This window comes from Erythrolamprus reginae, chromosome 2, assembly GCF_031021105.1.
Source record: "Erythrolamprus reginae isolate rEryReg1 chromosome 2, rEryReg1.hap1, whole genome shotgun sequence".
NCBI classification, from domain to species: domain Eukaryota; kingdom Metazoa; phylum Chordata; class Lepidosauria; order Squamata; family Dipsadidae; genus Erythrolamprus; species Erythrolamprus reginae.
Window position 1 is genome coordinate 286,517,809 of NC_091951.1, and position 12,092 is coordinate 286,529,900.

At 36.9% G+C, this 12,092-nt stretch overlaps 1 protein-coding gene across 1 annotated transcript in view; it reads right to left on the reverse strand.

The window, feature by feature from the left end:
• Positions 1 to 480: 480 nt before the first annotated feature.
• AUH (AU RNA binding methylglutaconyl-CoA hydratase) overlaps positions 481 to 12,092 on the reverse strand; it is a 43,294-nt gene continuing 31,682 nt past the window's right edge. Inside the window, exons 7-10 of the mRNA XM_070742827.1 lie at positions 11,684 to 11,871; positions 6,123 to 6,173; positions 3,358 to 3,405; positions 481 to 1,075 (exon numbers count right to left, since the gene is read on the reverse strand). Of these exons, the coding sequence (XP_070598928.1) occupies positions 998 to 1,075; positions 3,358 to 3,405; positions 6,123 to 6,173; positions 11,684 to 11,871 (365 nt within the window). The 3' untranslated portion in view covers positions 481 to 997. The remainder of the gene's footprint in view (positions 1,076 to 3,357; positions 3,406 to 6,122; positions 6,174 to 11,683; positions 11,872 to 12,092) is intronic.

The following is a 12,092-nucleotide window of genomic DNA, read 5'->3' on the forward strand; positions in this document are numbered from 1 at the left end:
TATAGGTAGTCCTTGTATTAGACCACAATTGAGTCCAAAATTTTTGTTGCTAAAGGAGACATTTGTTAAGTGAATTTTGCCTTATTTTATGAGTTTACTTGCCACGGTTGTTACAGTCATAGTAACCCAGTTGCTAAGTGAATCTGGATTCCCCATTGATTTTGCTTATGAGAAAGCTGCAAAAGATGATCACATGATCCTGGGACACTGCAACATCATAAATATGAACCATTCACCAAGCATCCACATTTCGATCATATGACCATCGGGATGCTGCAGTGGTCATGTTAAAAAAACAGTCATAGGTCACTTTTTCAGTGCCATTGTAACTTTGAATGGTCACTAAATGAACTGTTGTAAGTCAACAACTACCTGTATACATACAATAGTAAACTCATGTGCCATTATACACACAAAAATACCCACCCTCAACTCAATCTTTTTGTTGCACTCAAATAGTCCCAATAAAAAAAGTCTAAATTTCAGTCTCTATTTTATTCTTAAAATCCAATGATGGAAGCATAGCATAATTAACATTCCGAATAACTCTTTACAATTATACAAGCTGTACAGTTGTTTTAAGAGTATATAAATATACTCCCAGTTGTTCTTTCATCAATTTGGAAAATATCATAAATTTACACATTCAGATGGAATAAAAATGCATTTGCTGATCTACTGATACATTTATTCAATATAATCTACAGTGTCTGGTATGCAGAAATATTTTGTTCTAGGAGCAGAACACTTACATTATTAAGTCTCTTTAGGAATGTATATATTTAATTGATAAGGTATACAATTCAAAGATGTGGAATAAAGTGCTGTAGAATTCAATGACCTTGCAATTTCACAGAAAAGCCTTCAGGACATATACATTATAAATATCCATCTATCGGTATTTGCTTTTACTTCCATAGTTGCAGTAGTCCACGTTCTGAGGCAAAGAGTAAGCTAAAAGTCTTTTATTTCATTTGCATTTTAAAAGAAGTTCTTCTTACTCTCCTTTGTAGCGAGGAGGTCTTTTCTCTTTAAAAGCAAGAAGACCTTCAATTCTGTCTTTTGTTGGGATAGTCTACAAAGAAGAAAATCTTTTTCAATTCTTGTAAGTTAGCTACATTTATATACAAACATCACCCAAAAATATGGGTTGGCAGAAAGATAAGAAAAAGTGTAAACTGAGCCATGGCTACAAAATGCTTCCAGCTGTTGTAAATCAATCATGCTCTTCTATAATCATAGTTTTTCTGGTTATCAGGAATAGGATAAACCTTGTTCATTCTGAAATGAGAATCTCTCAAAAAAGAATGTACAGTGTTCCCTCGATTTTCGCGGGGGATGCGTTCCGAGACCACCTGCGAAAGTCGAATTTCCGCGAAGTAGAGATGCGGAAGTAAATACACCATTTTTGGCTATGGACACTATCACAAGACTTTCCTTAACACTTTAAACCCCTAAATTACCATTTCCCATTCCCTTAACAATCATTTACTCATCATTATTACTGGTACTCACCGTTGAATAAGACACTTAGTGATCCTGATATTTATAAACAAAATTATTTATTAACAATAATAATTATTTTTTTGTTATTTATTTGCAAAAATTATTCGTTTGGAGATGACATATCATGTCATTGGGGAGGAAAAACCGTGGTATAGAAAAAAACCCGCAAAGTATTTTTTTAATTAATATTTTTTGAAAAACCGTGGTATAGGCTATTCCCGAAGTTCAAACCCGCAAAAATTGAGGGAACACTGTACATATGTAACTATTAATTTTGCAACAAGGATGTAAACTGTGAAGTGTGTCTTCTTAAAACTGGTCTTGCAGGAAAATTAAATACTGTACTCCTGCAAGAACGGAACAGCAATGGGTATCTCTTTCAGTTTCACTTCTGAATAAGCTCATCTTAATCAAATAAACCAATCACAGTTCATGTAAGAGAGAATTAGTATGCTGCACTTAAGAATAAAGAAAACCCCCACCTCCCGTTAAATCTTCAAAACCTCCCAGACATTCTTAGGCTATAAGAATTGCCTTGGTACCTACAATGCTGATGATCTACTTCAAGTTATTATTCAGATTACATAATTGTTAATTTGATAAATTTCAATGGTAAAATAATACAATGGTGAAGAAGACACTTGAGAAGGTCTAGATTATAAATTTGCCTGTAACTCAAAAGGTTTGCAAGTACAGTGTTCCCTCGATTTTCGCAGGGGATGCGTTCCGAGACCGCCCGTGAAAGTCAAATTTCCGCGAAGTAGAGATGTGGAAGTAAATACACTATTTTTGGCTATGAACAGTATCACAAGCCTTCCCTTAACACTTTAAACCCCTAAATTGCAATTTCTCATTCCCTTAGAAACCATTTAGATTATTACTCACCATGTTTATTTATTAAAGTTTATTTAAAAAAATATTTATTAAAGGCGGACGAAAGTTTGGCGATGAAGTATGATGTCATCGGGCGGGAAAAACCGTGGTATAGGGAAAAAAACAGCGAAGTATTTTTTAATTAATATTTTTGAAAAACCATGGTATAGCCGTTTCGCGACGTTCAAACCCGCGAAAATCGAGGGACCACTGTAGTACAAAGGGAAACAGAGATATTTGTCCCAAAGGTGGTCTTTCAAAAAGCAACTGGACTTTATTTTTCTTTGAAGAGGTTTTGTTTCTCATTCAAGAAGCTTCTTCAATGAACTGAAGAAGCTTCTTGGATGAGAAGTGAAATGTCTTCAAGGAAAAACGAAGTCATCCATGTCATAGTTGTCTCAAAGATGCTTTCTCAAAAGGCAACTGGACTTTGTTTTTCTTTGAAGAGGTTTTGTTTCTCATTCAAGAAGCTTCTTCAATGAACTGAAGAAGCTTCTTGGATGAGAAGTGAAATGTCTTCAAGGAAAAACAAAGTCCAGTTGCCTTTTGAGAAAGCATCTTTGGGACAACTATGACATGGATGACTATTATGATGTCTACATTTCTAAATAATGTTGGCATCACCCACAGAGGTAGGCCCAGGGCTAATTTTTAAGAACAAGATTCATGAGAATAGGTGTCTGTTTCAACATCAGCACCCTAACACTGCAAATATGTGTATATTAATCTGGAATTAAGTCCTAACTCAAAGCAGGCATATATATAATTGAACAGTAAATGAGTAAAGTTCTCACCCCAAAAGTGTGGAACGTGAGGTGCGAAGCAAATGTTCGTAATTCTCCATCATCAAAACAACTATTTTAGTTTGATACTGAGTGATGACATTGCGATCTGCATATTTACTAATATTTAAACATGGAAAATAGTTTGAGATAGGGAGTTGGAAGGCATCAAGGAAGGATAATTATAATTTCATACCTGAGCATAACAGGCTTCTTCAATTGCCAAACCTGTTAGCAGATCTACCTAAATAACAACAGAAGTGGAATAAATTTGAACAGTGTTGAAAATAGTCTGCACACTAGTGCAAATATGATACTATTATCAATAACAGTAATAATAATAGTTGAGACTATACTAGAATCTTAGATTGGAATTTCATTAGGATATACGGAATCTATGGCATGTTCCAATAACTTCAGGCCTGGTTATGTTTGCTGGGATTAATGGGACTTGGGAGTCACAGGTCCCCGTCCCCCCCATTAAAGTATAAAGATGTTGTACAGCGATACCTCGTCTTACGAACGCCCTTTCATACGAACTTTTCGTGATACGAACCCGGGGTTTACGATTTGTTTGCCTTGTCTAAAGAACCATTTTCGTTTTACGAAGCCGAGCCCGGGTGCGTGGGCTCTCTTACTGCGCATGCGCTCTCTGACTGCCGCAGGGATTTCCCTGCCTTGTGACTATCACCACCGGGATTTCCAATTTGATTACAGCCCCCGCCAGGATTCTGCGCTCAGAGAAAGCACTCAGAGAAAGCGCTCTCGCAGCTGCTTCGCTGGGAGCACTTTCGCCAAGCACTTCCGGAACGCCTGCCCCTCCCCTCTCGCAGCCCCTTCGCTGGGAGCACTTTTGTCCAGGGCTGTCAGAAAAGGGGCTGCAGGAGAGGCAGGGCGGGTGTTCCAGAAGCGCTCGGCGAAAGCGCTCCCAGCGAAGCGGCTGCGAGAGCGCTTTCTCCGAGTGCTTTGGGAACGCCTGCCCCACCTCTCCTGCAGCCCCTTTGCTGACAGCTCTGGACGAAAGCACTCCCAGCAAAGGGGCTGCAAAAGAGGTGGGGCAGGCTCTTTGCAGCCGCCCTTCTGCTCCAGCCCTGCCCTCCCAAAGGGTGGGGCTGCCACGTCCCGGCGGATTCTATCCCTCTTGTCAGGACAAGAGGATAGTGGCGGTGGCGGTTTCCCTTTGAGAAGCAGCAGCAGCACCGGGAATGTCACATCCACCACCACCCCCTGCCGCCGCCCCCAAACAAGAATCCGAATGCCGGCAGTAATGGGCAAAAGGGGTGAGTTTTGGGCTTGCACGTATTATTCGCTTTCCATTGATTCCTATTGGAAACATTGTTTCATCTTACGAACTTTTCACCTTACAAGCCTCGTCCCGGAACCAATTAAGTTCATAAGACAAGGTATTACTGTACTTGAAAAAGGGTTGTGGCCCTAATCTTGTGGTAAGCCAGTGAAATTTTATATAGAATTTTTTATACTGAAAATGTGTCCCAATATCACATAAGTCCAGTTAATGTCTTTAAAGTGCTTCTAACAAAAGGTCAACATAGTATTCCAATAATTTATATTCTAACTGCTACATGATGCATATTACATTCCATTTTATGACTAAATTATATGTATAATAGTAAGGTCACTGATATAACATTTAAAAAAATAAACTGAAATGAAGAACCATATAAAACATTTATGTATATAAGGCCACAGGGGATAAGTGATCATAGCGAAATGAAATATAAGAAAAATATAAGAAATCATGTGATCCCTAACATTTTCCCACATTTTAACAGCAATTCAATCTTAGCCAATTTCTAAAACAACTAAGTGCATGTAACAGAATATATTCTCCATGTATAGATAAGGGCATTCAAAGAACCATTTGGGATTTCCTTTTGAGAAACTATTTCAACAAAAATTCACAAGCACTTTTGTTGAGTACATTTACTGTGTGCTTATATGCTTCTCATATTCTTAAACTACCTATAAATAACATATATAGTTATATAAAGCAAAACAGATCAATATCATACTTTCAGAAAACCAGATCACAAAATACATCAGAAGATAGCTTTTGGTATCTCTTTTGAACTTTTTACATAAAGCAAAAAAAAAATAAACTAAAAATCTGTGGTTTTGACAATAGGTATTTTTTTAAAAAAATAAGAGTCATAATGTAACTTTAGAAAGAGATAAATCTATAGTTGTATTTATAACTGCTATAAAGATTAGAAGTCACTTCTTTATTTTTGTTTTTCCTTTTCAATTTTTCTGTAATTTTTTTCTTCTTGCATTCTAGGTCTCTTTTATGCTTTCCTTATTATTTTTTCTTACTCTTAGTTTGTATTATTTTTTACTCTTGATTTTAAAACTTTTGATAACATTATGTTCAAGAAAATAGCTTTTGGTCATGCTTTGTAAAAATAGATAGATAAAAAGGATAGTGTTCACTAAAAATTGAAGAAGACAAAAGGTACCAATTTCTAGTATAATTGTGCTAGAATACATATTTCCAGAAACCTAGTGAGGGTAGAAAATAAATATATTGTCTTTATTCAAATAGAAATTTGCAAGTCTGATAAAAACATGTTGCACTCAAAATACTTATTCAAAAATGAACAGACATCATAGCTTAGCAGACTTTCTAAAGTTAAGGAATAAATAAGCTGATTTATAGGGTTTATTCTTTTCAAACTGAGGATTAACTAAGATATGAGAGGAATATGCGCAATTTGTAGTGTTCTGTGTGCAATAGGAGGGTCACATTTAAACTCCCAATTTTGTGAGGCAATGAGACTAAAAGTATAATAATCAGGAAAAATTATGAAACGGATTCAGTTTTCCAAACTTTCCATACTGTGCTTAAGAGTACTGTTTTATAGATTTCGATCCGTATATTAGGTATGTACTTTGTCCCTTAAAAAAAAAGATTAAATAGTATGCACAAATATATTTTCTTACTTCCATTCCTTGATTTATGGCCAACTTTGCAACCCTCATTGCTATGGGTCCCTACAAATAAAAAGAAATGTAAGTTTCAACACAAAAAATATCAATTGTATTAATTGTTACATTTACAGGTAGGGAAATGCATATGGACCATAACAGCATTTGAGGATAAAAATTAAGTCCTAAATCTATAACTTTACTTGACAAGCTGACTTCAGTAAACACAATATTGAATTTAACATCTTTTATGTAGAATAGGGCTTTGTACTGAAGAGCCTAAAAAATATTTCGTAATAGAATGAATGCTGTATCAGCAATGATAAACTAATGATAAAAGTGCTGGATTAAAAATCAGATTATGAGTTGTAGTACTTCTTCAGGCATATAAACTAACTTGGTAGCTTTGAGCCAGTTCTTTTTCTTAAAATAACTACATTACAGGATTGTTGTTGTAGGGAAAATAGGAGAAAGGAGGATTAAGTACACCACTATCAGTTATATAAAATAAAAGTGGGATCTATATCTATAAAATAGATATATGCATGCATGTACAAAGCTTTATTTAGCAAGTTCATTTTATACTTCTATTTGTATTTCTCTGTGCATTATAATAATTTTTCATTAAGAAATCATAAACAATATGATGCACTTAAAAAAGAAAAGCACTGCAGTTTATGTAAGAATTTTTAGAACATAAAACCTGTAATTTGTTGGCCAGTTTTTGTGGCACCTGCTGGAGGGTTCTAGGACTTTTCGTCTCCAATTCTTCATTCTCCTCGGGAGTTTCTCCTTGGCCGATTATCCCCTGATTATCTCCTCAAGTGACACACCTCCACCCATTTGCCCTGGGCAGTAGGTCACCGGCATTTGCGCCCCACATCTTTAGACACCCTGTTCCACAGAAACAGGATCCATCCTGGACATTCCAACTCACTGGACAGTTAGCCCTCAACCAATCAACTAAAAGGGCTACTCTTCCTGCCCCAACACCAATACAAATCCAGCAAAAGGAGAGAGGAAGTGGAACTTGGAGAGGGGCGGCATGGAAATCCAATTAATAATTAGTAATTAGTAATTAGTAATTAGTAATTAGTAATTAATAATTTATTGGATTTGTATGCCGCCCCTGTCCGTAGACTCAGGGTGGCTAACAACAAAGATAAAAACAGCATGTGACAATCCAATACTGTAATAAAACAACTAAAAACCCTTAGGGGGAAGGAATATCTCAACTCCATGCCTGGCGGTATAAATGAATCTTGAGTAGTTTACGAAAGACAGGGAGGGTAGGGGCAATTCTAATCTCTGGGGGAAGTTGGTTCCAGAGGGCCGGGGCCGCCACAGAGAAGGCTCTTCCCCTGGGGCCCGCCAAACGACATTGTTTAGTGAACTTTTTGCTGAACTGGGGACCCGGCTATTTTTTTGGGGGGTGGCTTGGTTTACTCAGAAGTAAGTCTCACTAAAGTCAACGCTAGGATTGAAATAATCTCCTAGTATTTCAAATGGAACAGTTGGTTTACTCGGAAGTAAGAATTCTTTAGAAGAAAATTAATATAAATCCAGTGAAAGGAAAGAGGTATAAAATAATTTGCAAAAATGCCTTCCTCTTTCTTTCCCCCTTCCCACAAACAATACAGAGAGGAACAGTTGGTTTACTCAGAAGTAAGACTCACCAGGCTAATCAGACATCTGTTCCCTCTGCCTTGCTTTCCTTTTACACACACGCACACATACACACCCTTCTGCACCTTCCATTTATGCACCTGGATTCTCCTCAAAGTGGAGGAAATATGCTTCAAAGTAGAGAAAAGGTATGATATCCTAGCGATCTCAATTGCCGCTGCTGAAAGATGCATTTTCTCCATTTTGAAGAGAATCCAGGCGCAAGAATGGAAAGGTGCAGAAGGTTATGTATGAGAGAGAGAAGAGGAAAGGCGGCTTTTTCCTCAGTCGCCTCGCCTTGCCATGGGGCGCTTCAAATCCTCCCAACCCAACCTGTGAAAATGCCGTGCAGACTCTCCCTTTTATTTTCAGAGGGGGGGGGAGGGAAGGATGGAGAAGAGCGGGAGGGGGTTAAGCAAAGTGAAGAGGGAAGAGCCTTCTCTGTGGCGGCCCCGGCCCTCTGGAACCAACTCCCCCCAAATATTAGAAATGCCCCCACCCTCCTTGCCTTTCGTAAGCTACTTAAAACCCACCTCTGCCGTCAGGCATGGGGGAATTGAAATCCTCTTTCCCCCTAGGCCTTTACAATTCTATGCATGGTATGTATGTATGTATGCTTGGTTTTTATATTAATGGGTTTCTAATTGTTTTTAGTATTGAATTACTATTGTACACTGTTTTATTGTTGCTGTTAGCCGCCCCGAGGGAGGGGCAGCATACAAATCCAATAAATAAATAAATAAATAAAGTGGAGAAATGTGTCTTTCAGCAGGGGCAATTGACATTGCTAGGATACCACTTACTCTCTCATTTCGTTGGATTTATATTACTTATCCTCTAAAGTATTCTTATTTCTGAATTAACCAGCTGTTCCCTTTGAAATACTAGGTGATTATTTCAATCCTAGCATTGAATTAATGAAACTTACTTTTGAGTAAACCAAGTGTTCTCCCCCCACTCTACCCCAATAGCCTGGTCTCCGGTTCAGCAAAAAGATCGCTAGGATATCATTTCCTCTCTCCTTTCAATGGATTTGTATTTCTGGGTGGGAAGAGTAGGCCCTTCCAGGTGATTGGTTGGAGGCTAACTGTCCGGGGAAGTGGAATACCTAGGATGGACCCTGTTTATGTGAAACAGCTGTGTCAAAGGGTGTGGGACGCAGATGCTGGTGACCTATTTCCCAGGGCAAATGGGTGCAGGCATGTCACCTGAGGAGGTAAATCGGAGGATAATCATCCAAAGAGAAACATCCAAGGAGAATGAAGAGTTGAAGGTGAAAAGTTTCATTCCGCTGCTAGATGTGTGAGAGCTGAACTCCATCAAGATGAGAAAGACCTGTCTCTGAACATTTATACCAGACAACAAAAATATAAAAGGTTTCTTGGATGCAAATATACTGCTGTAAGCAGTCATCTATCAATTCAAACAAATGTATTAGTAGAAAATTTCTTTCTAGTCATTACAATGTGTCAGAAAAATCAATAGTCTTTCCATTTCCTATGTTGGTAAGTGAAGATGAGGATATATTTTCATAGCCACCTAATATAACCAGTAGAAAACTGCCAATGTTGAATGAGAATCAGGCAACAATAGCCAAAGCAACACTTTATGGGCCCCATTATCAGTATGGAGCTTGAAAAACCTTGAAATACCAAAATAAACTTCAGTCCCGGTGGAATGGTATTGCACTAGCCTAAGCTCATTAAAAATGATAAGCATCAATAGAATAAAGCAATGTGTCAAGAGCAGGAAATCAGGAGTCCAGACAGTTCAAATGAATATAGGTTTATTGTATGTTAATACTGTCTGCAAGAATCTGAATTAACAGTCAGAGCAAATTGGTGGTAGATAAGAGTCAATGGAATTCAAGGTGTGCTTGACTTAGATCTCTTGGGGGTGTGAAGGATCTTGAGACTGATGACGCATTTGACCTGTCCCTTGGACTCAGCCTGGTCATCTCCTGCAAAATGTTTTCAATGGTGTTCAGGAACTGGAAAAACAGACTATTTTCAATGAAAAAGAACACTTGATGAAGGACTATCTTGTTCTATGGAAAATAAGGCAAGCCCTCATCATAATGTATACACATGTACATACATACATACATGCATACATACATACATACATACATACATACATACATGCAATTCTCTATTTCAACAATCTGATATCACAATAATCAGATATTTGATGTATCAGGACTACAGATCTTAAATCAAAGATAATAGATAATAATTCCAAAATAAAGAGAAAAAACAACAAAGGAAAGGTTGCAGACCAGAAGTGGTGAGAATAAGGACTTTCTAGTCTAGGGCTTTCATGAAATGCTTCACTTGTGAGTTATGAAAAAGGAAAGAAAAGAAGTGCTAAGCAAGGAAGGGAAAGCTGCAAGATATACTTTACTGAAGAGTGACCAAAATTTTGTTATGTCTTATGTAAGACAATTGGGAAAATATGGTGGCCCCAATATTGCACAGGATTCAATTATGGCTTTGGCATTTCCATTTAGCCCTGTAGAAAGCTGCTGAGAAGCCAAAAAAAGTCATTTCTATCTTGACCGAAGGACTGTTGAAGCCAAGCTGAAAGATTGGTTGATTATGTGCCATCAATCTGTAAAGCAGAAGGAATTAAGATCTGGATGGAAGGCCTGTCCCTGATGTACCATATGAAAGGAAAGTTAGTTTGGTTCATACATAAGAGATGCAAAGGAATAGCAGGACAAACTGAAGAGTTAAGCTGCCAGATAACCTTTGGTACATGGTAATTGTATGAAGCTTGAAAGAAGGTAAAAAGGCTTCACAAACACTTCAGGGCCAATTGCCTTTAAAGTTTGTTTCCAGAGAGAAGCAAACAAGAATTATTGTGATGAACGCACTTAGTAAATAATTAGAAGCCATGCAAATATCTAATCAATATTATTTTAACCAGAGCAAAGATACAGATTAAATCACCTAGGGCCATAAAGCTCAAGACTAGAGGCCTGTAACTGAAGAACAAATTATTGCAGTTAATAACTCAATAAATTTCTGAGAAAGATTAACGAAAATTTTAAAAAGGAAAATGAAAGGAAAAAATAAAAGTATTTAGACAAAGCAATTCAAGAATGGCCATGCTAATATTGCCAAGGCTGAAAACCAACTGAAAGGATTTCAGTGGGAGCCACATCTATGTGGTACACAATGTGTTCAGGGGACTCACAAAAATTCTGAATATTCTGGAAGAATTGGAACAAGACTCCTTAGAGACACATAATTCATATAAGAATCACAGCACAATGAAAACTGTTCCATTTTTTCATTTCAGTTTTTTACTCGTTCTAGTAACTTTTAAGAAATCATAATAGATAGAAATGGAATATATTTTGTTGATTTATGCTTTAATATATCCAATATTGTTATTTTAATATTAATATGAAATATATAAATGGAATGGGAAGTATTATGATTTGATAGATGGGTGGAATGAATAAATGAATGAATGAATATAATGGCCCCTGCCGAAAATAACAAAATAGATTATGACATATAGTTTACCTAAGAAATTTTAAAAGATACTTTGTAAAGCTGCTTGAGTTTTTGAAGATAGTAACCTTGAACAAAGACAATGCTAGGTCTACTATACTTGACAGCAGAATAATATTCTTTTATCTATTGTTTCTTAAAATGTTCGACACAGTGATTCTTTTTAATTTCAGATCAATAAAAATCACAATATTTTTTCACTGTATCTAGATAATAATCAAATAAACAAATACTATAATATTATAGAGGATATTATCTAATATCTAAAACTATATATTGTGCTTAAACCCATTTTATGAATTTATTTATACACTTTCCATCAAATTAATGGAATCTTTATTTAGAATTTGGGCTAGACAGAATAAAGAGTATCAACCACTGAGACTGTACCTGAGGTAAAAATTCTCCTGCCAGGGCTAAAGCTCTTCTGTAGGCAGCGTCTCCTGCTTCATTCTGTTCAACCACATGACTGATCAAACCTATTGATTTAGCTTCTTCCCCATCAAGAACACGAGCAGAAAATATTAATTCTTTTGCCAGAGACACACCAATGGTACGAGGTAGTCGTTGTGTCCCGCCTGTAGTTTAGGAAATGTAAGAGAAAACACAAATATTGATGCTACGGAGTATCATCAAGTTTAATATATTAAGTTTTTAAAGTGTGACTGATTAATAAGAGTGATTTTGCTACTACTACTACAATTACTACTACAGTGTTCCCTCAATTTTCGTGGGGGATGCGTTCCGAGACCACCCGCGAAAGTCAAATTTCCACGAAGTAGAGATGCGGAAGTAAATA